The sequence below is a fragment of the Branchiostoma lanceolatum genome, chromosome 1 (genome assembly GCF_035083965.1).
Source record: "Branchiostoma lanceolatum isolate klBraLanc5 chromosome 1, klBraLanc5.hap2, whole genome shotgun sequence".
Classification (NCBI taxonomy): Eukaryota; Metazoa; Chordata; class Leptocardii; order Amphioxiformes; family Branchiostomatidae; genus Branchiostoma; species Branchiostoma lanceolatum.
This window is the reverse complement of record NC_089722.1, coordinates 14,019,007-14,046,161: the sequence shown is the minus strand read 5'-3', so window position 1 is coordinate 14,046,161 and position 27,155 is coordinate 14,019,007. Positions and strand designations below refer to the sequence as shown.

General features: G+C 40.8%; 1 protein-coding gene across 5 annotated transcripts in view; it reads left to right on the top strand.

The window, feature by feature from the left end:
* LOC136436206 (adenylate kinase 9-like) overlaps positions 1-27,155 on the top strand; it is a 45,976-nt gene that overhangs the window by 5,002 nt on the left and 13,819 nt on the right. Inside the window, exons 9-39 of one of the 5 annotated variants that reach the window (XM_066429991.1) lie at positions 182-498; positions 727-907; positions 1,559-1,703; positions 2,715-2,801; positions 4,498-4,632; positions 5,438-5,485; positions 5,940-6,102; positions 6,465-6,695; positions 7,256-7,356; positions 8,027-8,188; positions 8,957-9,118; positions 10,068-10,096; positions 10,975-11,158; positions 11,473-11,582; positions 13,950-14,162; positions 14,819-15,007; positions 15,566-15,674; positions 15,938-15,981; positions 16,580-16,713; positions 17,088-17,307; positions 18,481-18,690; positions 18,803-18,919; positions 19,308-19,526; positions 19,972-20,188; positions 20,781-20,982; positions 21,756-21,902; positions 22,502-22,719; positions 23,082-23,254; positions 23,587-23,780; positions 24,337-24,435; positions 24,921-25,138. In XM_066429991.1, coding sequence (XP_066286088.1) covers positions 182-498; positions 727-907; positions 1,559-1,703; positions 2,715-2,801; positions 4,498-4,632; positions 5,438-5,485; positions 5,940-6,102; positions 6,465-6,695; positions 7,256-7,356; positions 8,027-8,188; positions 8,957-9,118; positions 10,068-10,096; positions 10,975-11,158; positions 11,473-11,582; positions 13,950-14,162; positions 14,819-15,007; positions 15,566-15,674; positions 15,938-15,981; positions 16,580-16,713; positions 17,088-17,307; positions 18,481-18,690; positions 18,803-18,919; positions 19,308-19,526; positions 19,972-20,188; positions 20,781-20,982; positions 21,756-21,902; positions 22,502-22,719; positions 23,082-23,254; positions 23,587-23,780; positions 24,337-24,435; positions 24,921-25,138 — 4,978 coding nt within the window. The remainder of the gene's footprint in view (positions 1-181; positions 499-726; positions 908-1,558; positions 1,704-2,714; positions 2,802-4,497; positions 4,633-5,437; positions 5,486-5,939; positions 6,103-6,464; positions 6,696-7,255; positions 7,357-8,026; positions 8,189-8,956; positions 9,119-10,067; positions 10,097-10,974; positions 11,159-11,472; positions 11,583-13,949; positions 14,163-14,818; positions 15,008-15,565; positions 15,675-15,937; positions 15,982-16,579; positions 16,714-17,087; positions 17,308-18,480; positions 18,691-18,802; positions 18,920-19,307; positions 19,527-19,971; positions 20,189-20,780; positions 20,983-21,755; positions 21,903-22,501; positions 22,720-23,081; positions 23,255-23,586; positions 23,781-24,336; positions 24,436-24,920; positions 25,139-27,155) is intronic. The other 4 variants (XM_066429998.1, XM_066430007.1, XM_066430015.1 and 1 more) reach the window with 4 other exon arrangements.

Here is a 27,155-nt window from a genome sequence, read left to right as displayed (position 1 = left end):
CATGTTGCAATGTTGCAAATGGCAATGTGTCTATATGCCAGGAGGGCAATTCTTCATAGTAGGGTAGATCTGCATGGCACCTCTCTATACAAACTGTTTACATTTTGTCGTACACATTACACATTTAGTATTGAGTGCAAAGTACAAAATGAAGTAAATGTATTTTCCCTTCCCCTTGCAGGACTACATGGCAGACCATGACCAGCAGTACCTGATCGAGCTGGACGCCAACAGCAACCACCGTCTCCTCTTCACCCAGCTCATGACCAAACTGGACACGTTCATCCTGCGCCGCGCGGCCGTGCCAATCCGCCTCCACGACCAGGAGGAGGAGGAGCTCCCCGAGGACATGGAGACAGAGGAACTGCTGCGGACGCTGGCGAGCAAGGAGACGGTCGCGCCCCGCTTCCGCTGGAGACGCAGCCGCTGGTTACGGGTGTGTCCTGTCGCCATGTCTGAGGGCAACCTGGTCCAGGGGAAACCAGAATTTGCTGTCAGGTATGACAGATTCTTGTGAAGACCTAGAATTTTATTACTGATAAAAAAGGATAACAGGGTTTTGATCACGGTTTTTCTGTCTATCAATCTCATATACTTATTGGATGATGAAAGCTGTGGCAAGTGACTTCTATTTTCTTTAATAGAATTGTTATAGAACTTTTCAACATGTGTTGTGAAAAAGGAGTTCCTAATTAACATAACACGATCTTTACTTTGTTCCCACAGTTTCCTGGACAAGATATATGTGCTGTCCTCCCCAGAGGCGATGGAAAAGTTTCTGAAGAACCCCCGGCCCTACTTACTACCCCCTCTGCCCAGACCCCCCTGCAAGTTAGTGGTGACCGGACCCCCCACCTCCGGCAAGACCTCCATTTGTCACCTACTGGCTCAGAAATACAACGCTGTGGTAAGTTATGTTTCTATTTTATAGTCTTTTGTGGATTTTCTGGAATGTAAAATATGACATCCCTGTAATTGCAATCGCCTAGGTGTCCTAGTGTAGGAAGATTCGGAGAGCTGTAAAATCTTAATTAAAGTTATTTTTAGCTCAACTGTTCATACAATTTCCTAAAACATCTCTAAGTTTACACAATCTTCTATTAACACTTTACAATCTTTTATTTAAATCTCCAGGTGCCTAATTTTAACTGTCCTAATCCTTATTTGTCTATCTCTTACCAAAAATGCAATTATTATTGTCAAACATTTTAAACAGTAAAGTTTAAACATCAACTAAGTTAACATGATTCCACCAGGGTACATAATTCCGCCACCCTGGGAAAACACGTCCAAGCAGATCTCCAACCCGACGTCCCCCAGTATAATGCACTCCCATGTATCTAAACTGTGCATACCTGGGGGGTGCTGACTAGAAATCTCTCAAACCCACTGTTTTTCAAAGTGGTAGATTTATGTAACCTGGCAGATTAATGTTAATGGAGGTTACAGCTTCACAAGTCCTTTTGAACAAGAATATGTTATGGTAGACACAGTAATTTTGACATGTCATGCCTACCATGAAGAAAGACTGACTGGTAGATGTGTCATCTTGTTACAGGTGTTGAGCATGCAGGAGTTGATCAAGCCTCGTATAGAGATGGAGAAGCAGAAGATGGTACAGAAGGTACAGGAGGAGACGCTAGAATCCTCCATCACCCTGGTCAAGATGAGGCTGGAACAGGAGGCCCTGGAGAAGGAAGAGAGTAAGTACAATGGGAAAACTACTACAAATGCATTTACTTTTGCAGTAGTTTTATTTCACAGAGGGAGGTTTTCATGGTTGTTGAAGTTTGCTGTTGACAAAATTCTGTAGAACAGTAGACTTACAATTGCGTATATTTGCAGTGTTGAAATTTTGAAGTAAAATTAAGAGGTCATTACTAAAAATGCAAACCAAAGCACTGCAAACATTTCACAATTTACAGTGCACATGGCATATGAGTCTATATACAATATTGGCACAACCTCATGATGATGATGACATAGACACTTCATACAATATGTTAAGCTTTGGCATTGAATAGAACTTGATACTGCTAAATGTATTTATCTAAAAGGTTTGAGATTACACTGATCAAAATAGGCTTATTTACCTTGTTTACCTGAAAGCAGCAACTTCATTTCTGGATTGTGATGAAAGAACCTTCTTTAATTGGGATATACAGTAAGTGAGGATATCTGACAGTTGATTTTTGGTACTAGGGAAATGTACCATTGAAATAGCTTCTTTTATTGCAGTTGGCAAACATGAGGAGAACTTGCACAACGGATTAACTGTGTGTGGCGTCGTGTGGTGTAATGGTTAGAACATTCGACTGTCAAACAAGGGGACCCGAGTTCAATCCCGGGTTGCCCCCAGACATGTCTGGACATGCGCCCCGACGTTGTGCCTTTGGGAAAGGCACTTAACACAAATTTCCTCACTTCACTCATGAGTACCTAGCTTCGGTTAGGGACGTCCCTCGGATAGGACGTTAAATGGAGGTCCCGTGTTTGGGGAGAGCCACACCTCACGCATGTAAAAGAACCCACCACACCTTTTGAAAATGAGTAGGGGCATGCCCCGATGTGCGATGGTCCAAACCTTACAGTTGGTATACAGGCTACAAAATCTTTAGTAAGTTGAAGTTGGTAGCCTCAAAATGAAAGAAGAAGAAGAAGAACTGATTGGATTATCTTGTATAAAAGTTGTTCCATTTCCTGTTTGTCCCCAGCTGTGTCTGAGAAGGGGGATGTAGCAGAGACAGAGGAACCGACAGAAGATGGTGCGAAGGACTCGGAGGGGGAGGGTGGTGAGGAAGGTACTTCATACACAAGTTTTCTTTTCTCACAGATAGACAGTCAGGCAGACAGGCAGGCAGCAAGATAGACAGGCAGGCAGGCAGCCAGCCAGCCAGATAGACAGGCAGACAGACAGGCTTAACAAAAAGATGTTTCTGTTGATTGTCAGAGAGGTAGTTAGTATCAAAGACACTGATTTGCATGTAGAGAACTTGAGATCCACAGAAATATGGGACAAAAGCTTTGAAAACTGCATTTAGATGACGTGCAGACAGGTAGCAGGCTGAAAGAGATAGATAAGCATTACATTCACGTATGCTAAACTAAGAAAAGAAGGTAAATACATGTACAGTCAAACCTGTATTAGCGGTCACCTTTGCATAGCGGCCACCTGCCCATAGTGGTCACTTTTTGTCGGTCCCTTGGATTTTTCCCATTGACATAAGCATTAAGAATTAGGCTATAGCGGCCACCTGTCCAACGCGGTCGCGGCCAGACGATTTTCGGTCCCGCGAGTACAGTAACACTGCCGATAACGGCCACGGCGCGCCGGTGGAAGCCGCATCGCCACCGCACGCCGGGTTCAAAATCTTCATTTTTTCACGCAGTTATCAAATTTATGTGGACTCAACTGGATAGGATCATATTAAAGAAAACCAGAATGTTTTATCTTTGTTAGAAAATCCATGGTTTGACCATTTCTGTGCATTTCGACTGGACAAATATTACGGCAGCTTTTTTGAAAATACAACCCACACATGTACCTGATGCGGTAAGTTCGCGAAATGTTTTAATGCCGGCCCAATTTCCGTTTTCACCGGGAATTCATTCAAATTGTGCTCAAAACGTGTTTCGCGCAAATTTCAAAATGGCGCTGATACAAACTGGATTGGTAGCAGCATAAAGATCAACGGAAGACACCACTGTTACGGAGGTATAATGTACTAAATTTATTTTGCTGCAAAGTATCACTGAGGATAATTACTAAACCAAAAGCTTCAAAATGAATGTGGATAATATTACTATGATGTAAAATTTGGGCTGTTGCAATTTTCTGAAAAGACAAATAGCCCTCAAAAGAGCGACCTTCTTCTGAGTACCCTATTAGCATAATGGTAGATGCTGATCAACTCAAGCCACGCGGGAACCGAACCAACACAACAAGAGACTAAGGAAAACTGGCGCCACGATTTTATGTTTGAAAACGGTCGAAAACGAACAGTAAGTAACAACTGAGCAACATGTATTTTGTTCTTAACTAACTAGGAGTAAAAGAACAACAATCGAACTTCTAAAATGTGCCTTACCTGTTTACATGTGTACTGTACGGTGAATAAATGTTTCTCAGTGGGTACTGAAAACATGTGTCACTCGTGGTCAATTAATCAACATTTTCTCCATAGCGGCCACCTGTCCTTAGCGGCCAGTTTTGGCCAGTCCCTTGAGTGACCGCTATAGACGGGTTTGACTGTACCTACAAGTAGATCACATACTCAACCTGAATGACAATTTCTCCAGATCTGTAAGATAGCTGTGCACACTGCTCTATTTTTGCTTCCTACCAGTTAGAGAAAACATCAGGGAAATGCTTTAGAAATAGAATTGAAGCTCAATATCTTAGGCTTCTTATTGGTAGTCTGTAGATCTTTCCTTTTTTAGAAAGATAGGTTTTTAGGAAGGCTTTCTAGTTACACGTAGAGGCTTTGCATGCTTCAGGAGAAGAAGGAGCAGCAGAAAAGCCTGCAGAAGAACAAGAGGAGAAAGCTGAAGAGGGGGAGAAGGAAGAAGGGGAGAAGGACCAAGAGGGGGAGGGTGACCAACCAGCAGAAGAGCCAACAGAAGAGACCACGGGTGAGGGAGGGGACGGTATCCAAGCTGTGCTTCCTGCTATTGCTAGCACCCCCTGCATGCAATAATCCTTATTGTATTGCTGACACTTTTCCTTCTCATCCCATCTCACCAGTGTGCTGTTTTTTTCATCAGGGTAATTCTAACAGTAAAGATATTCCTGTCATTCCTACTTTCACCATGGTGACCAACCGATGGCTACATGTACACAATAACCAACCTTTAAGTTCACTCTTTTCTTTCTCAGCCCATCTCAACAGCATTTCATCGGGGCCATTTTAACAGGGCAGATTTCCTCCTGTTGTCTTCCTGTATATCACCAAGTCTTCAGCTTTGATAGCTACTTTCACCATCATGATGGTGATTAACACATGGCTACTCATCCCATCTTAAACAGCATATTTGAGGGTCATTTGAGAGTAAATATATCTTTTCCCTGTCTTTGTGCATATCACTAAGTCTTGATTTTTGATGACTACTTTCACCACCATGATGACCAAAAATGGGCTACACAATAGCTAACCCTTATTTTTTGCACTTTTCTTTCTCATTTGATTTTAACAGTACAGATTTCCTTTTTCTGTCCCCTAATGTATATCACCAAGTCTTCAACTTTGATAACTACTTTCACCACCATACTGACTGATAATGAGTACAGTCACCACACAAATAGCTATCATACCTCATATTCACAACTCCTCTCCATCTCTTCCAGAAGTTTCCCTTTCCTGTATGGAGCTTGTCTGGTTTCCCTGTCAATCTCCAGCCCACATGGCTGACTCTTACTAACCTGTCTTGTGTTTTACAGAGACCAAAACAGAGCCACCGCCAAAAGCTGAACCAGAGCCCATCGTTGGTAAGGCTATAGATTGTATATGACAAGTGATAGAATAATGTGTAAAGGAATCTGTTTGATATTGTGCCATATGTTCAGCCTCCACGTATCGGATATTTCATGTACTTTAACTGGAAATAGTATAATTATAACAAGACCTAATTTGTTTCTGATGCCAGACATAGAATCACAGTATCTCACAAAGTAACCTTCAGATTGACTGTGTTATCACATACAGCCAAAACTGCCCAAGAAGACCACACAGGGGACCAATGAAGTTGGTCTATGTGGACAGGTGGTCACTATAGACAGGATTTTTAATGCTTGTGTCAATGGAAAAACAAGGGACAACCAAAAAGTGGTCACATTGTCCAGGTGGTCCTTATGTAGATGTGTTCGCTTGGATAGGTTTGACTGTATAACAAGACATTTCAAAAGTCAGAAAAGACATAAAATCTGTTCTTTTGACGTCCAGTTGATGCTAACCACCCTGAGGTGGTGAAGATGGTGGAAGATGCAGTGAAGGAAGCAGAGAAACAGCCAATCACCATCCCGCCTGACGTGTACGTGGAGGTTATGGAAGAGAAGATCAAGGAAGTGGAGAATAACCTTCGCACAAAGAACCCTGAGGGGCCCTTGTGAGTAACTCTCTCTTACACTCCACACTTCCAGTGATCATCAAACTTGACCCTTCTCTGGATTAGATAGATATAGACAAGGACAAGCATTTACATTGTATGTTATAGTGTATGATTTCCTTTTTGTGTCAATCTCCTATATTTAATGTGTGGAAAGATCATACAGTTACACTTAACATCACTCAAACTTGCTGCTGCAAATAAAGCAGCCAGTGGCAGCAAGAATCAGAAAATAAAACAGTATACCACATTTGTAGTAGTACTAAGTATGTTGCTTCCGTAGGCAATGCATTGATTTTTTGCAGTTACTTATTTTTTTACTTTATCAAAACTCGACTCATATTCCAAATGTTTCTCCGTAGCTTTGGTGGATGGATCCTGGACAACTTCCCAAACAACCGCGACCAGTGGGCGGCCATGGTGGACAAGAACATCTGTCCGGACGACGTGATCTGTCTACGCGACAGCAGCGAGAACGGAACGTACCTCCTGAAGCGCTGGTACAAGGTCAACCAGGAGGAGGTCGATGAGAAAGTCCGCGCCAGGAAGCTGGAAGAGGCGGCAGCAGAGGAAAAGGCAGCCGAGGAAGCCAGGTAAATCATAGCTCTGATCACGTATATGTGGAAAGACGGATTTAAAATCTCACTGATGCTCATCCCAGTGTAGACTCCATTTGGTCTATCGATATGATTGATTGATTGATTGATTGGTTGATTGGTTGATTGATTGATTGATTGATTGATTGATCTTACATCTTGTATTTCAACTTCTCAACTTGTTGTAACAGAAGTATCACATGTCAAGTGAATGCACATTCATGTCATCTTTTAAACTTACAGATAGAAATATTTCACTGACTTTCAAGATATGTTGATTTTCAAAGCATCAGACTGTGTACATTTTGAGTGTATGATTGGGTGATCTGCAGCACAGTTTCTATCAATGAAGTCTTACATGTACTTTCTGATAAATAGTCAATTATACTTTCTTATGATTTCAAACAGTTAAAAAGTTTTGTACTGACTTGACAATCTGTCACAGACAACAGTTCTGCTTGGTCCATTAGTTCTACTCTTGAAATACGGGCTCTGTGATCAGCTTACTTTGTAAAGTGGCTGAGTAGTCATATTGGTATATTTTTTGCAACATGCAGACTTGAGGAGGAACGTGCAAGGAAGGAAGAAGAAGAACGAGAGAGGAAGGCTGCAGAGGAAGAACGGCGCAGGAAGATTGAGGCAGGAGAACTAAGTGATGGTGAGACACTTGTTGTCAAAGTAGTTAAGAATGGCAACAGACCTATTGCCAATTCAAGGGTATTTAATAACCAAGGTTGGAGGAAAAGAAAGGAAAGCAAAGGCCAGGACAGATCTTAAGCTTGAAGTCTTGATCTGTTCCTCACATCCTAGCCTTGGATTCAGGGCTACAACAAAAAGCAATGTGACCACAAGAACAGGTCATTCATCCATCCATTCATCCACACACTGTCTATTAATCATGACTGACCACCAAAGGACATATCTAGAAAACCAACAAAAAAGTTCATTCAACTGTAATCCATTGATTCAACTATTATACATCCGTTAAAGTTGAATGTATAACAGGGTCATCAAAAGTAATCACATATACCATTTGGTCATCCATATTCCGATTGATCATTGTTGCATGTCTTGCATGATTGTATGGTTATTTTGCCTTTGTGTTTATGATTAATTTACACCAACAAAGGCAAGCATGTTGGTAATGGGATAATGATAATGAGAGATTGCATGACTAATCCTGTCTGTTGTCTGTTTCATGCATGTGAAAATTGTCTGATTTGTAATTATTCATGTTTGAATTAATCAATGTCTCGTTCTAACCACGTCGCTGCACTTAACATCATCACCGTCATCCATAATGCACCACTAATGTCACAACCAATCAGAAGAGGAGGGTGAGAAGGCCGCGGGGGAACCGCCCGCGGAAGGCGAGGTTGCGGCCGAACCTCGGTCCGAAGCCTTCCCCGGTGAGGCCGTTACCCCCGCCCAGGGGGAGGAGCCTCAGGAGGGGGAGGGGGAAAAGGTGGAGGGAGAGGAGGGGACTAAAGGTACCCAGTGTGGTGTGGTGGTCGATCCCAAGCCTGGTCTTGCTAACTGTTGTAATTGTCCCTACCCGCATCTCGCTGTGTCGCCTAATAATTATGCTACTGTAAGATTCACAGGAGCGCTGAGCCGTAAATTATTGTTGTGAAGTGTTGCTGTCGTGTTGTGATGATGCTGTGGTCTTTGCCTCTGTCTGTTTGTTTTCAGTCAAAACACGCACACAAGACTGTCTATCTGTCATTGCTACTCATGAATGGAAGTGCTAACCCATCACTGCTACTCAAACAGATTCTCTTGACCTGCAGTAAATGTGATTCAACAAAAGATAAAACTTTGTGGTATCTGCATAACTGCAAGACTGCTTTATTAAAAATTATAATCTTACCTTTAAGAGTCCTGGATACCCCCGGACTAAAATCCTTCCACAATCCAGTAAAACAACCCAAACCAAGCCACTCCTAACCTAACTCTGCCTACCTAATCCAACCCAACCCAACTATACTGTACCCTACCCATTTTAATCTTATCTTGAAATATCCCTAAAAACCCAAACCTCTCCGATCTACATTGTAATCAAAGAATACACTGCTTTCCTTGTGTGTCGTTTGCATCTGCTCAGTGCTGTAAAAAGACGCCTTTTGTTTAACAAAATGTCATGTAAAAGAAAAAAGAAATGTAAGAGCAATCTTTAACATCACATTCTGGTATTTAAACACATCTTAATGTTACATACATCATCCTTATGTCGTACAATGTTCCCCAAATAACATAAGATGAGGATGAAGAGAAAGAGAAAGACGAGGAAAAAAGCCAGATTGATGAGGAGGTTGAGGAGGAGGAGTTGAAGGAAGAAGAAGAAGCGGATGCCAGCTCCCCCAAGCCGCCGGCCGAGGCGGAGGCCCCTCCACCTGAACCACCTGCACCAGAGGAAGAAGGTAGAACACAAATCTACGTGGTGGCGAGTGGCGTGGCTGTGTTATGCAAATCAGCTGTGCCCTGGAGACTGTCGCTAACCTGTCTGTGCTTCCTCTAATTGAGATAAATGGGATTAAGGTTAATTCATAAAAAAAGCAACTTTAATATATCCTTATATCTTCTATCAATTAACCAAATGCAATTGATTGAGAAAGTAATACTATCAACAGTAATGTTTTTCTCTGTGTACTTACATTCAATTTGGTAATCCTTGTAATACCTACTGATGTAATACTTCTATAACATCTAACTGTGATGATAAATTTTTTAAATCCTGCTATCATAAACAATTCTTTATCCTAAGAGCATACTAAACAATTTTATGAAATGCTTCTTTAAGATGAACTTGAACTTACTGCTGATGACTACAAACTTCCAAACCCTGCTACAATAACAATGTGCATATTAAAAAGCACTTCACCACAGTTTTATCAAATTATCATTAAGTCTGAAAGGTATCATAAGTATTTGATTCCCAAAGAGAACTTGATGTCCTTGTGTACCATCAAGTAATGTTGTAAGAAGAGCATCGTCTTTGTACACCTATTTGTACATGTGTTTGTTACCCATGCTGTGGTAAGGCATTTCCCTGTACCTCTATCCCCTTTGTCAAACAAGCATACCACTCTTCTACTTGTATATTTCAATATTGATGTAAGCATTGAACAATAATGACATAATGATCCTTCCTTCATCAACTGTATTACATAAAGGATTCCTCCTGTATGTGCTTTGTATTGTTTAACAGTCACGTCTTCATTCCTAAAGCTAACAGCCCTTCTCTTACAGAGATCCATCTGTACATGCATACGATGCACACAAGAACACATGAAATGGTGGGACGAAAAGCTGTTTTCACTGTGTACCATGTCTGACTCTTTTTCTTCTCTTTTTTCCCCTGCTCTACAGTTCCACCAGAACCCACCCCACCACCAGTGGTGAGTTAGCTATTACTATTACCAGGGCTTGAAATAGTGGGTGCATGTGCACCTATGTGAACCCCAAATTGGAGCTGTGCACCTAATTTTTGACTGTGGGTGCACCAGTGCACCTAGATATTTTCATAGACTATATAGGGTAAAGGTACAGTAACTATAATTGTACACTGATATACAGAATACACTGTATTCTTGAAATGTTAGTATCAGAAAGAGCAATGTAACCTTTTGTTGTACTTTTTTTATGTATAACTTGTTTGAAATTTTGAAGTTATAGAATTACAGGTTGAAGTTCGTTAGACGTTGTAATTATGCTTTGATGATATTCAACTTTATTTTCTGTGGTGCACCCAAAGTTCTTAGTTTCTAATCTTTTTGATAATATTGTGTCAATAGAGATTAACAATCTGTCTACTTTGGATACATCTTATATAATACACCCCAAACTTCGATTTACTACAGTAACTGTAGAAATCAGTTGGAAGTTGTAGTTTTATTGTAGGTTGTGTTTATTCTTCATCAACCTTCTCTCTGCTGAGATAGATTTTTGTAGCTAAAGTTGTATCGCTATAATTGTACATGTTTAAGATAGGCTGCACTGTTTCCTATAGTGACACAGAGATCAGGTGAAAGATGACTTTAAAGGTGTCCGAAGTGATTTAAGGGGGTAAAACTGGAAATATTCTGGATAAAGCAATCTACATCTATATGAAATTGACATTTACTTCCCCATATTAGCACATTTGCATCATTATTTAATACTTTGAGTGTTTAAAATGAGCACAGAAACAAGCTGCAAAAGGAGTATTTCATTTATTGGTACCACCCAATAATCAGCCCAGAATATTGACAGAGACCTTGAATCTCCCTCCGCCTAGTCCCCGGTGCCCCCTGAGGGACCTGAGGTTGAACAGTGGCGTCAGGAGAGGGGAGACTTTGAGCGGGAGTGGGCCTCGCTGAAGGCTGTCATCTCAGGAACTTCCTCACTGCAGCCCATCGACATAGAGGTGGAGAAAAAGACTGAGGACAAACAACTGGAGGATGCCATACACAGAATTGAGAGTAAGTTGAAATAGCTGGATACTGAAATATACTTACACGTGCTTATTTTGCTTACATTGGATTATTTGAAAACCAATGATAGAAAAAGAACAAAAACTATAAAGTTATGACAGAAAGATAAGGGTACATAATGCTCATTTGAATGTCTTGTAAAATGCTACCATACATTTGTGAACAACTGGAAACATAAGGCTTATGGTTGATGGCTATATTTTTCAATGTCCCAGCAACTTTCCAAGTGCCAATGTTCCATGTTTTTTCCTCTAATTGTGTCCTAAGCTTTGAGTGACAAGAGTTGCTTGTATATTCCCCAGTGACGTACCAGTACCGCGGGTGGGAGTACACAGGGATGGACATGGATGAGGATGAGGAGGATGCTGCAGGTGGGGAGGAGGAGGAAGAAGAGGAGGGGGAGGAGGAAGAGGTAAATCAATTATTCAAGATTTGAAGTCGTAATAAAACTACTATTACCAAATGAATGTAGGAAATATTTCAATCATCCTCTCCTTGTTAAGAATTATATGTGTATGAATTTGGTAATTGCATCCATCTCTAGATCATTTCAACTCGCTGGCTGGTGAAGAAGAAGAAAAGTGATGACATCATGTTCATCTCAGCACTAATCAATGCTACGAACACTGTTCTGGCTGTTGTGACTTGCCTTTCTTTTCAGCCACATTGTTGCCGAGCTATGTCTTATATGTACAATAACATAAACACTCATAACTTGATAGAGTTAGCACTTTCCTGGCACACCATCACACACTCTTGTCAGGGAACCTTAAGATCCACCCTGAACACTGAGATTGTCTATGTCCATTTTAGCAATGAGCAATGCCACAACTTTCTGCTTGACACAGAGTAAACTGCAGTATCACAGGTTCCTACATCTTTATCTTGCCACAACATTTGAGAACCCACACAAAAATACTGCTGTCCGATCTACCTGCTAAGCACATATATATAAATTCAAAGTAATATTGATCCACTTAACACAATATTTATGAAATTATGCAATACTATATGCAATACAATAATGCACTTCTAGCTTTGTAACCCACCTGTTTGCTTCCCTGCTGGCTCTAGTCCTTACTTCGCTACTATTTTGTGCGGAGGAAGAATGGAAAGGTGATGATGAAGAGTGATAATGTTCAAGTCTTCCATTCGTGTCTGCACATCTTTTGTTCTTGTCTTGGATGTCATCTGTTGTGTGATTGTGTAATGATAGCATTATAAGATGTTTCCCATTAAGGAAGAAATAGATTTAAGGGCAACATTGATAAAAGAGTAGATTTCAAATGAAAAGATCATGAGTTGAAAGTTTTTGCATGCTTTGGATCCATGAAACTCCTTCTTGTTTTGAATTATAACAAAGACAAAAATATTGATTTGGTGATCATCACTTCTCTGTGAATAGGTATTAAGAGAGCACAGTTTTCACAGACAGACAAATCAGTGTTTTCTATGCACATATGGCCCTCACTGTCACCACCCCCACCCCAATGGTGTATGGTGTCAAGTTTCATACATTTTTTTAGTACCTTTTTTCTTCAAAATGGAAAACAACAGATGCTCTGGTATATAAGAATAGATGTATATTTCATTTTTAATACTAATAAAGGATGAGGATAGATCTTTAATGGTCAATCTACTAACATCCTTCTGTCCTTCCCTCTTTTTTGTTGAAACATATATTTCATTGCATCCAGTGGAAAGAAATAGAGAAGTACAAACCTAAACGCAAACCCAAAAAGGTAACATTTCACATCATCAGCACTATAACATTGTATTTGTCACAATGTTTTGAGCTCTTTTTTTTTTCAACAAGTAGGTTATAACCCAGAATACCCAAATAGTAGAAATTACGTGGCGTGGTTATTTTGTGACAGTAATAATGGTTTGTCAACTTGTGCTCCTTTTCTTATCATTTTTTAGAATTTCAATATTTGTATTTATTAATAAATGGTTGGTGTATAATTAAGCATTGAGCTCTCTCTGTCTTCTTTCACTCGGTCAGGATGAGGAGTCAGATGAGGAGGTAAGATCTACAAATTGTGCAGGAAAAGATGAATAATTCCAACCACACTGCCTGTGACATTGTGTTATGCATGATCTTAAAAATCCTTTTCTTTTCATCATTTCATAAACACAGATTAGTGACACCACCGTTCATTTCTTTGCTGAATATTGACTGTTCACCTTTCAGTTGTTTGAAGCAGCCTGTACAGAGCTTGGAATGATTTTATGTTGAGAACATGTCTTTTATAGTCAGGAGGATAGGTCTATGAATGTTCTGTCCTGTCAGTGACACAATTTGTATTTCATATTTTGCATAAGTCCAATGCTCATCCAACAGCAAGAAACCTCTCCTCCTTCACTGTCAAATTTCCGTGCACCACCCCTCAAAAAAAATTGAAAACACTCGAAGAATATGAAGAGAATTCACACTCTACAACTGGATAAGAATGCGGAGATTTATTTCCGGTCGTTTCGAGTGACATCCATCACTCTTCTTCATGCCTCTTATGCATTATTGTGTGATTTGCCATGTAAAACCGTTTTTCTAGTTATTGTTAATAAGTACTGGTTAGTTCTGCTAGTTCATTTTAGTGACGCTGAAGAAGAGTGATGGATGTCACTTGAAACGACCGGAAATAAATCTCCGAATTCTTATCCAGTTGTAGAGTCTGAATTCTCTTCATATATTGTTTACCTGGATGTCTAACCTTCACAAACACTTGAAGTAGCTATACTGTGTCTTATTTTATGCACTTGTCTGTTGAATGTCTAGGATGATGAAGTACGCAAAAGCAAGAGGAAGATGTTTGGAGACACCAAGCACTACGACCCGGTTGCCCTGAAACAGAAGTTTGTGCTGTGGCCGGGGTTGGCAGAGCTGGCAGCCAGGTACAGGGAGAGAACCTACTACTTCGCTAACCCTGAGAACAGGGAGACCTTCTTGGAGAACCCTACAGAGTTCCTGTCCAAGAATGGACCACTCAAGGTATGTAGTCACTAATTTCTTCTATGTCAACAGCACTTTGTCCCTTATCTTACGTACATTAAGATATATTTGTTCTTTATGTCATACTTGGCTGGTCCATGATAATGTTCACTACAGTTCTAAACCAGTCTGTATTTTATGGTATCCAACTTTAATGTCCAGGCTTCTACTTGTATCCCACTGGCTTCCATCGAATAATTATGCATGTATAATCATGTCTATGGCATGTCCCTGTGGTGTAGTGGTCTGTGCCTCTGTCACTTACCACATCTGGTTCAAATTATTTGGAACCAGAAGGCCAGAGTTCGCGCCCAGGTAGGACATGTCTGGATAAGAGGTGCACCAAGTCATACCAAAGATTTACTAAAAAATGGTACATACCTCTGAAACAGTATGGAAGTTAAACACACTCGACTGCCAGAAAACTAGCCCCCTGCTGCAGTGATTGCACCATACACAATGTAGTGCGGCCCAGGGCTATGAAATGGAGATGGGCACCACCCTATACACCTTATGGTGTGGGAGGACTTTAACTAACTAATCAATATTATGGAAAACACATTGAAACCAGTAGGGAATGTATTTTGTTAGGGATTGTTGTACTATTCATTTAGTACATGTACATAACTATTTTGAATCCTGCTGTTTCTCCCCAGCCCCCACCCCTGAGACTGGTTGTGCTAGGTTCTCGAGGGTCGGGGAAGTCCCTCCACTCCCGCGAGCTGGCCAAGAACCTCAGCATCTTCCACATCTCCTTCAAGGAGCGTCTGCAGGAACTCATCATGGCCAAGACCAAGAAGAAGATTGGGCCATCTTACCCTGAAGATGAGGAAGAACCAGAATATGTGAGTGTGCCTTTTAGATGAAGAAAAAGATAGATAGATAGATACATACTAGTAGATAGATAGAATAATAGGGGTGGCAACAATGTAGAACAATTGAATTTAGAATTATCTTTACCTCTGCTTAAATGATTTTACTAGTCTTGCAGGGAAAGTTTTCAATAAAGACTACAGTAGTCTATAATTTTTTTTGCAAATTGATGACCAATGGCTTTATTTTTATTACTTTGAGCCTTGTATTATATCATTCTATCAATTTGTAAAAAAACTTAAAGGCTGTCTCCAGGACCGGAAATTTGCTTGTTGCTACGGAAAAAATGTCACCCTGTCCGTCCCAAAAACGGGAACCTCATGACAGGACATTGATTAAAATGCATTTTTGCACTTAGAATTACAGATTTGACAATGAAAATTAAAACATTGGCTCTCAAGAAATGATGGACGGAAAAAGATTTACTGCTGGAGACAACCCTTTGTAAAATTGATAATAATTCAATGTCTACAAAGAAATGTGCATGGTTTTTGGTAGCTTACGTTATGTTTACATTTACTCTGTTACAGAGCCCTGAGGAGATTGCTGCAATGACTGCCATCACTGGACCAGATGGTCAGCCGGTCACCAGTACAGGACTGACCGACTCGGCTGTGACTGAAACATCTGAGGCTGATGGTCAGTACTACAGTGAACCATCAGAACAGTCACTTCAAATATCTACTGTTAGCCAAAATTATGTTTTTGGGACACGTACTTGTCCTTGAAAGAATCTAGCAAGTACACAATACAAATGTTATTCAAGCAACTGGATGGCTTTTGTATTGTGTACCTTATTACCTAGGTGTGTAACCTTCATCAAAGAAGTGTTGGCAAATGTTTAAAATAGTGTTTTGAATGCAAAATCAAATAATGGACATTTTTGTTTGTTTTATTTTCAGAATCAGCCACAGAAGACAAAGAAGGAGAGGAAGGGCAAAAAGAGGTTAGTATACTGTGTATTGAATTACCTTTAGAAGGCTTAATGAAAATTGTACTGAAATTGTATTCATTACAATCTTTTTGTTTGTTGTGCTTTTTCCTTCTTACCAGACATACGAAATACTAATGACGCATTTCCCTGTATGGGTGATGCCTAAGGAAGGGATTTCCAATGGACTCATTAACTCATCCTATGAACCCATTAACTCATCCAATCAACTTATTCATGTGGCATTGTGTGGCGCAATCGGTAGGGTTTTTCGCCCAGAACCGAGAGGTCCCGGGTTCGAAACCAGTGCTATGCCCCGATGTTGTGCCCTTGGGAAAGACTTTCCTCACTCCACCCAGGTGTGAATGGATACCTGACTTCGGTTGGGGAAGGTCGTATTGAGGTCACTTGGTGGCGCCGAATGGCAGCCGCCCAGACCCTTGCTACAGTTCCACAAAGTGCAAGTGTGGAGCAAATATGTATCTGTTGTGTATTATGTGATTGTAAACCCTGCAGCAATTCAGCACTGGCTGCAATTGCACAGGTAATTTCTGACCAATAAACCATTATTATTATTATGATTATTATTAATCTACTCATTTGAACCACATAGGGAGAGACAGAGGAGGAGATACCACTGACAGAGGATGAGGAGGCCATCAAGAACAATCTGGAGTCAGAAGATGCACTCCCGACTGATGTCTTAGACAAGGTCGTACCTGAATGGTGGAACAAGGAGCCTTTCAAGTAAGTATCTATGATCAAAGTTTACGACATACAGATAGTCCATACAGAAAGAACAACTGTAGGGACCTCTGCTTAGATAGCATTTTTACAACACTAGGAGCCAAATATTTTAACATCAAAAGGATCTAAGGGTAACAAGTCATTTAGTGTGATATAGCCAGCTGCAGATACATGAAAAAAAACTGTTATTACATGGAAAGTATCTCCAAATGTAATAGCAAAGAACAGTTAGAAGATCATAAATTCAATTATTGCAACATGTAACTTTTTCCAAACTCCTAGAGGGCTTCATTGAACTGATAATGGACATCTCTCACACTGTCATGACATGTGGTAAACATCTGTTCTTCACTGTTCTCTTCTTCACTCTTAAGGTCCACAGGTTTCATCCTAGAGGGTTTCCCCAGAACCCCAGACGAGGCACGGTACATGTCAGAACAGGGCCTGTTCCCAGACGGAGCCGTGCTGCTATTGGTCGAGGATACTGACATCATCGACAGGCTGCTGCCCCCTCGCCTCGCCAAGTGGCGCGTCAACAGGAACAGGAGGATCGGCAAGAAGGAGAGGGCCAAGGCCAAGAAGAAGAAAGAGAGGGTGGGTGCGAGAATAGTCCTTCTTCAAGGAATGGCTGTCCTCTTGGTCTTCTAGATAAGATGATTCTTAGTAAGTGTCAACAGAGTCAAATGGTCATCAGTATGTAAAATGCTGATTTGTTGTGAATCAGCACGCTGAAGTAGCTGTTTGGCACCCCATTCCCTATTGGTTAGGCAGCAGGGAGAAGGTTAATATGGACAGTCCACAGGGATAGGTGTGACTGTTAAACAGTCAAGACTGCATAACCTGCCCTTTTCCCAACTAGAAATCAGGTACATTGGTATGTACTGTCCCTGGTGCTGAAAATCTTTTACGTGTACTGTCCTTGGTGCTGAAAGTACAGCAGTATGAAAGAAAGCATTCAGGGGGCACCCCCTAGTTTATTTTGGGTCTCAATTCGAGTTTGCACTCCCCCAAGTCTAGCGACCGTCTCTTCCAGGAAATACTTCTGAGCCAAAACAACTGTGAATGGGAATGAAGGATATCCCTCTAGCTACAAGAAAACACGAGTTTCGGTTTCTTCAACCTTTGTAATTTTAGTAAATATAAGAGGGAAAAATACAGGGAAAAAGTATTTTTCCGTCAAAAATGAGGCGCAAAATTTGGCATTTTCCTGTGGAACTAAACACATCACAAAATTTTTTGACACGAAAATGACTGTTAGTGTCAGAATGAGAAAACTCCAAGGTATAATCAAGCCCATTATAAAAAAATCCTACCACTGCGATTTTCACAATACCCCGACGCGCAAGGTAATGCAACACGGCCAAAAGAACGCAACAAAGGTCAATCGGGGTCAAACGGGCAGTTTACCTTCAACGCGTATGGATATCCGGAAGTAAGGCTCGGATCGAAACGCAATTTCCACCCAAAACACACCAATTCATATGCTTTTCAGCCATGTTAGTATTTAATGTCAGTTCGAAGCACATTTTGAGAAATGTGAACTCAAACCCAGACCCTCGAAACCCTTTCGTCCCTTTTTTGTCGCGGACTACCATGGACCACTGTCGCGGAAGAACTGGTGCGTGCACCGTTCACTGTCATTGTGTTAATCTCTAGTCTTCACTATCAAATCAACATCGTACGGAATGCATTTCTGGAGTGTAAAGTTTGCACAATATTGAGATAGCTATCTGTAGTCAACACACTTTTCTCACTGTTTTCAAATAGGACGACTTGATTGCTAAGAGGAGAACAGAGCTGGAGGCTGAGAAAGCAAAGCTGAAGGAAGAACGTAGACTTGAGAAGGAGGCACAGAGACAGGCAGCTAGAGAGAGCGGAGCAGAGGAGTCAGGAGCAGAGGAGGAGGAGGAGGAGGAAGAGGAGGAAGAAGATGAGGATGACTTCAACATCGATGAGAAACTAGCAGAGGAGTTTGAGGTGAGTATTTGCTTTTGAACTGTGTGTCTCTTGCATGTTAGAGGTGGAAACCATTTTAAAGTTCCTCGGGAATGATGGTTATTCAATAATGTGTAAACCATCTCTTATACAGGAAGAGGAAGAAGAAGAAGAGGAGGAGGAAGAAGAGGAGCAAGATGCCATTGACAGGATGAAGAATGAACTCAGTGAACAATTTGATGATGACAACACCAAGATGGCATCAGTACAGGTAAGAACACTGGCCAGTTAAGATTTGAAAATACACTGCAGATTTGAAAAAAAAAACTATTACGTTTGGAAGCAACTTCATGTACATGTATCTCTTATACTATAAATGTTGTGACAGAAACAAAGATAGCACATTGTAGAGGTGATCTTGTTCATTTCATTGATGCATGATGTGTAGCTGTACATGAAGCTATAAGTGACAAATTGAAAACAAAACTGAAACTGAATTTGGTATGACCAACTGCCTTTTCAATATGACAAATATTTCAGATGCTTTTTCTGTGTCGCATAAACCAACCTGAAAGCGTTAAGCAAGCATGTATTATTTCAAATAGGTTTAATGAGTTGATAACAACAGAACTAAGTCATCATCTTCATGTATCTTACAGGAAACTCTAGAAGAGATCTTCATCCCCCGTATGGAGCTGCAGGCCAGTAAGAAGCCCCACATTGTGCGGTACACCCTGTACAACAAGCTCAAGCCCCTGATCGACTTCAGGGACAGCATGTTTGAGCGTGTCTACCCGCTCAGCGAGAAGCTGGCCAGGAAGATGTTGGATGTAGGGTACAAGCAGCCATCTTGTTTCGGCATGTGGGATCCCGTCAAGGTCAGTTAGTAATGCTTAAGGCCTTTATTTAATCCTTGGCTAGATGGATGTTGCACTTTGTCCTGTTTGAAGATTTTGAGTGTTTTTTATGATATTCAGTTTGAAGATGAGTATTTAAATGGCATTCAAATATCCCAGTTTATGTCTTTCTTTTATGATGTTATATAAAATATATAAGATGCTTCCAGGAGAAGGTTTTTTAAGATAATTTCATATACAGAATTTTTAATATTAAAGTTTGTTCCTTTATTACATAACTTCTTATATGAATAAGTTTACCATGTGTAATCTTAGGCTATCACTTTAGCTGATATTGCTGTTCCAAAAGTTAATAGTCATACATGTACAGGTATTGAAAAAGGAAACAACGTCAGTCTACCACAACCTTCGAGCTCAAAGCCACAAAAACGCAACCATTTAGGATATGTTTGTTCTTTCTACCCAGATGCTGGAGGATGGAGATGTGATCCAGCCCCTGCAGGGCCCCAACAACCCGACCTTCCCCGTCATGTACCGCCAGCACATCTACTTCTTCTGCTCCATCCCCACCAGGGAGAAGTTTATCAGGCACCCCCTCATGTACATCAGACAGCCCCCCGCCATGCCTGTGGTCCCCATCAGGATGGCTATCATCGGGCCGCCCAAGTCTGGAAAAACAGCATGTAAGCATTAGAAAGAATAAGGCTTATGTTGCAAGCATATGCAGTTTTTTCCCTTCAACTACTGTAAATGCAGAAATGTTCGCAGTGGTTTTATGTTCCCAGTTTTCGCGGTAAGCTCTTCGCCGCAAACTTAAAACCACCGCGATATGTTTTGCACTCCTACCCCCTTGTCTACTATTGTCAGAAACGCAAACTTAAAACTACCGTGAACACTCCCTACCCTGAGATTAAAACCATGCAAACTTAAATGCATTTACAGTATGTCAACGATATCTGTTACCATCTTTGAAACTAAATAGACCAAATACAGTCCTGCATTATGATAGCTTCACGATTTCTTAATTTGAAGATCATCTTCTGTGCAGAAATCTCTTTCATGCTAAGCATTGCTTCTAGTAACAAGAAACAAAACACAGCTTATACTTGTGTAGGATTCTCTTTTTAGGAAAACATAAGAAAACTTAACAGTGTCTTAAGTTTGATGGTTTATGAACCCTTGAAAAGGGTAACATGTTTGAGAGATTGCAAGAGAATAAGTGGTAAAATAAGTCCTTCCTCTTAATATCTCTGCAATTTCTTCGAATGTTTTTAGTGGCCAACCGGTTTGTCCAAGAGTTTGGTGTGATGAGGATCTCAATCGGAGAGGCCATTAGGAATGTCCTCATCAATCAGAAGAAGTCGGACCTGGCTAAACTGATCAACGCCCAGTTGCGGAAGGGCCTCACTGTGCCTGATGAGTTAGCTGTCCAGGCACTGGAGGTGTCACTCATGGACATGGTGCCACAAACTAGAGGGTAGGGATTGTACATTTTAGACTGGTAACTTGACTTAAACTTAAAGTAGGACTCCCTTTGTATCTACTTTTTCTTGAAGAAGGGCTCCATTTGTATCTCCGTTTTTACTGTTTTTGTTTGCTTTTGAATTCTGCTGAAGAATGCATTTTGACATTTATGTAGAGACTATCTTTCAATACATGTAGGTATAATTCAAAAGTAAAATTTTCCATGTTATCCTGTATACAACATTTGGCCATTGTGACGTGTCCTTTTTTTTATCTTGTTCATGCTAGAGACTTACAAAGATTGCATAATGATCTAGTCCTGTAGTTAACAATGTACACAACCACACAGGGCTTGAAATAGTGGGTTCATGTGCACATGTGTGCACCCAAAGTTGGAGATGTGCACCTTATTTTTGACAGTGGGTGCACCAGTGCACCTAGATATTTTGTAGGCTATAGTATAGGGTAAGGGTGACTATTGTACACTAGTATACAGAAAATACTCTTGAAATGTAAGTATCAAAAATAGTAAAATGACCTTTTGTGGTAATCTGTTTGATGTATTACTTGTTTGAAATTTTGAAGTTAGCTACAGAATTACAGATTGTAGCTCTTTGTAATTTTGTTTTGCTGACATTAAATTTATTTTATGAGGTGCACCTATTTCCAAAAATTAATTTCGAGCCCTGACCACCCAAAGGTTTCTTCCAACATGACATTTCAGTTACTGTAGTCCTTCTGCTACCTTCCATCTAATCGTATGTCATGATTCCTACCTCTCGCTAGATATGTCCTGGACGGTTTCCCTGTGACCAAGCGCCAGGTTGACCTGATGACCCAACGTGCGATCATCCCGGTCGCCGTGTTGGAGCTGCAGGTGTCTGGCAAGGAGGTCATCGTCCGAGCTGGCAAGGACAGGTCATCACCCAACAGGTACCTGTCAATCTAAATTTTCATCATAAATTCATAAGGAAAAGTAGCTTTGTAAGGAAAAGTCGTGTTACGAAAAAATGTCTACTGTATTTCAATACTGAAAATTGAATATTTTCTTATACAATAAATACTATAGATTGAGATGTTAAACAAAAGGAGAATATCAGCTATTGCTGCTTACTGAGCATGTACTTCTTAGATGTGATCCATGTGTTATCAAAAACTGCAATGCCATGACTTCTCTGATAGAAGGCACTGCTAGACAGCACAGCATATAGGTGGAATCAAATGACAATGCTCCGTGAATAGTTTCATCAGGTTAGTAAGTCACTGAATAAAGACTCTTTTTTATACAACCAAGAGATTTATTCCACCAACGTTTCGGTGACCATCTGTCACCTTCTGCAAGGCAATTCTGACTGGTTCACATAGCAGATGGTCACTGAAACGTCAGTGGAATAAATCTCTTGGTTGTGCAAAAAAGAGTCTTTTTATAAAGGACAATGCTGTTGGAAAAAACATGGAGAGAAATATTCTGCATTTCCTAGCAAATGTTGACTTTCTAAACTTTCTAAACTCTTGCCCTTTCCTCTCCCCAGAACCCTTCCCCTCCACGACAGTCCCCAGATCATGGCCATCAAGCTGGCGGCGTGGCAGGAACAGGTGGGCGGGGTCAGGAAGTGGTACCAGGGCGAGCACCACAACTGGATCGGCGTGGACGGCGAGCGCTCCAAGTGGTGGGTATGGAACAAGGCCAAAAACGAGTCCCACAAGAGCGTACAACAGATCCAGACATACCTGAAGAGCATCGGACAAGGTAAGCGTGAAGGTTTCTGTACTGATTGAAATAATAAAAAGTTTGTGGCAAGCATTTTTTTCCTCTGTTGCCAACAATAGTATGACGTTTTAACATTTCACTACAGAGATAAGCTTTGCTAATGTACAAAATATCAAGAAGTGATAAACTTTACATTTCAGAACTACATGTGTGCATCTACATGTATGCTACATTGTATTCATTTTATGCTGCAACGAACACAAAATGTAAATCTTAAATTCAGAGTGATTCACATTTGAATTCACAATCACAAATAGAACCGATGGAATCAAGAATTTAAAATATGTCACTTTTGCTCCTTTTAAACTTCACTTACAGATAATGTTTGAAATTGTTCACAGGAAAGGCAGCCTCTATCGCAGACATGTGTGTGACACCATCGGAGTGTAAGGCCCGACTGGGAGACTTCGGCGAGTACTGCCCAGTCAGTCTGGCAATAACGGGGGAACTGGTGGACTGTTCCACTAACCCCTCACTGGAGTTCACCGCAGAGTTCAGGGGACACTACTACAAGGTAGGATAACATAGTAACCAGGAAGTACTTTCAAATTTGCTGTTGATGAAAGCCAAAGGCCATTACCACATTTGACCATTGAAAGCAAACAACTGTTGGTACATGTATCTGCTTTATCTGTTGAAAAGAATGCTGTTTTTTGTTTGGCAAAATGATTTCTTTGTCAAAATCAAAAGCCATGTAGTTCAGAGTAAAATTGTCTTCCTTCAGTAGAGGCATATTACAAATACATGAATATCTCTTGTACTCCATGACTCTTTGATATACATATTCATAACAATTGAGCAAGTTCTCTAATGTAACTCAAACATCGCTTCTTTGTACTTTTTTAGATGGCTGGCAAAACGGAGCTTGAGAAGTTCTTGGCCAACCCCGAGCAGTTTACCCCGCCGCTGGCACCGCGCAAGCTTCCCCCACCGGAGCTGCTGCCCCTGAGGAGAACGTCTGACGAGGTCCGACTGATGTTCCCCAAACAGATCGAGCTGCAGGGCTACTGTCCTGTCACCTTCCTGGATGGGAAACTCAGGTGGGTTTGATTTTTTATTATTTTTTATTGTAATTGCGACGGTACAATACACATGGGACACAGGCAGCTATTGCTGGTGTCATGACACACACGCAAGACATTACAGAACACCTAGCAAAATACTAGTCTAGATATTGCATAGACGTAGGCCCTACAAATCACAAACAAAGCAATAAATATGATGCAAACTTTGTTCTTATGCTAGTATCTAATAGGCAGTTCTTCTTCTCAATATCTAAGTACTGCTCTTCAAATAAAGTTGAAACTGGACCAGCTCGTGGCCTGGTGGCTACTGCTCCATCTTTTGATAATATATATCAAAACTTTAGGATCTAAAAAAAGCCCAACTTGCTGCGTCACACAAATACTGTATCGTTGTATCTACTTGAAAATGTAACATTTCTCCACATCCCTTAGCACTCCAGGAGAATAATTAACATATTTTATGATTACATTTACATGTATGGCCATGATAGCTACATGTATGGTGCAACAGTTAGATGACTGGATTAAAGGTATCAAATGTGTCAAAATCCGTTTCTTATGCCTTTTGCAGATATGAGGCAATTGTTAGTGGGAATAAAGAGCTGGTGGTGGAGTACAAGAACAAGCTGTACGTGTTTGAGACAGAGGAGAAGCTTCAGAAGTTCATGAGGTAAGGAGAAAGTTTGTTAACCTGTTTGTGTGTGTGTGTGTGTGTGTGTGTGTGTGTGTGTGTGTGTGTGTGTGTGTGTGTTTGTTTGTGTGTCCGTGTCTGTCTGTGTCTTTGTGTGTGTGTGTGAGTGTGTGTGTGTGGGTGTGTACATGTGTGTGTGTGTGGTGCATGTGTTTGTGTTTGTCTGTGTCTTTGTGTGTGTGTGTGTATGTGTGTGGTGTGTCTGTACGTTTGTGTGTGTGTGTGTGTGTGTGTGTGTCTGCATGTTTGTGTCTGTGTGCGCGTGGTGTGTGTGGTGTGCTAGTGTGTGTACATACTTCTGTGTTTGTGTGAATGCAAGTTTTTCTGTACATTTATTTCTGGCCTGCTCAATGCACATGAGGTTGCAGGTACATTGTATCATTAAAGCAATTGTTGCAAGTTGCCATATGCATACTTTTGTTAACAGCATAATTTGTTTATTTTGTGTTGTTTATTACCTCCAGGTTACCAGAGAAGTACTCTGACCTAAAACTCCCCCACAAGCTCCCACCCAAGAAGGAGCCTATCCCCATCAACTCCCTCCCCATGCTGGGGTACATGGAGCAGACAGTAGCCACCGCCATCACCAAGTCACTGACGGCCGTGGGCTGCTTCAAACCCAAGTACCCCTTCATGGGCACCACCGAGTCAGCACTGCTCTACATCGCCTTCCATCTCAAAGGTTTGCTGCGTTCTTAAATTATGTCTGTTATATAATGGTATGCTTTACATTGTTACAGGGCTGTCTCAAGAATCCGTCCTTCTGTCCCAGGACGGAAATTTGCTTGTTTGGACGAAAAAATTCAACCCTGTCCGTCCAAAAAATATCAATTTCATGACCTTAAACTGATGAAAATGTATTTTTGTAAGCTTAGAATGACAGATTCAACATTGAAAAAAAAAAAAATGGGCTCCCAAACAATGAGTGGGACGGAAAAAAAAGTTAAAGTTGGAGACAGCCCTGCATTGTAATGATTTTCAGTTAGAATGTTGAGAGGGTCTAAGCAGTGCAGATGTTTTAAAAATTTCACAGTCCCAAAAGAATCAATGTTAGAATTGCATAAAAATTATACAGTCAAAACTGCCCAAGAAGACCACACAGGAGATTGATAAAATTTGGTCTATGTGGACAGGTGTATAGATAGATAGGATTCTTAATGCTTGTGTAAATGGGAATGATTATCTAAGGGACCGCCACCTAAATGTGGTCACATTGGCCTGGTGGTCCTTATGTAGAGGTGGTCACTTGTACAGATTTTACTGTAGTGTCATCTGAATTTTTACCTGTCTTGAGTGCAAGACAACTTATATAAGCCATGCAAATAAATTGCATTGCTAATATCTTAAGTTCTACATTTGGAGAAATAAGATAAAGTGCACACAGGTATAAGTACCTCAGGTGTTCAGCCGGAATCCTATCATTACACATCAAAGCTTCTGTAACTTCCAAAAGGGCTTTTCCATCTTCTTTGAACTTGGAGAGGATTTCTTCCAGGGGGCCTTTATACAAACACTCTCGTTCAGTTGAAGAGCACTGCAAACACCTGTATTTCCTCCCGAAGGTCACAGATCTGAGGATACGGCACTGTAAGCTGATGTAGTTGTACTTCTTCAAGTTTCCTGGAGGACCAAGGAAGGGCTTTGAGGCAGTGAGGGTGGGATTAAGTTAGCTTTGTTTCCAAAGCTGTGTTTAACAGTGTTTAGACCGCGGTGTAGGCTGATGTACTTGAGTTTCATATCTTCAAAGTGAATCACCTGGGTTGGCATGTGTTATGAGAAAGACAATGCTCTCATGGATCAATTGTGTACGCATCATCAAATCCAAGAAAAGGTTGCCTTGCATCACATGACTGTGCAGATGCGAATCTGAAGAAATATCACCTTGTGTCTTGTTGAGTTGCAGAGTTAGGCAATTTTTTGGCTGCACATGCATGCACATGTTTTGTATACAATCAAGCTGTTTGTGGTACACCTATTATTTGGCCAGTACAAATATGACTTTCTTTTGTAGTGTTAATCGCCTGCTGCTTGGTACATGTAAAGATAGGTTTAAACAATCAAGACTGTATCACTCACTTGTATATCTAACGGAGTATAACATTGGATGAAATTTTAACTTCTGGAATTTTTCACTGCTTGTCTCCTCCTTGACACAGAAATAAAACATTAAAATGAAAATCAGTCCATTATGTGACTCAACAGAATGGGAATTTGTGAAATAGAAATTGTGAAGTCAAGTTTTAGTAGTCATGTCAAAGTATTAGTTATTGATTAAAGGGGAAATCCAAATTGTTGGGCATAACAGCTTTCCCAACCACCCCTTGAATGTAGCAGATAGACTAGTCCCTTGGACAATCTTGGTTCATGTAAGTTTTTTGGCCTCAGTGTGTAACGTTACATGTAGTTGATTAATGTGCTATAAGAAACATGGCTCTGGTACAACAATGTTAATTCCCAGACTGTTATTAGAAACGTGCCTCTGGTACAAACGTTTTAATTCCCAACTCCTGAGCCCCGTATCACAGTCTCATGAACCAGACAACCAGGGGAGGAGGTAGCCTGCGGAGGTTGGCCCTTTTCCACCTTGGCAAGGGTTTAGAGTTTTCCAGAAAGAAATGGTGGGAACCGAAATTTTGTACATCTTATGGGAAAACGTTCTCCCCAATAGGATATTCTTCACCACTGCTGCTATGGGATAT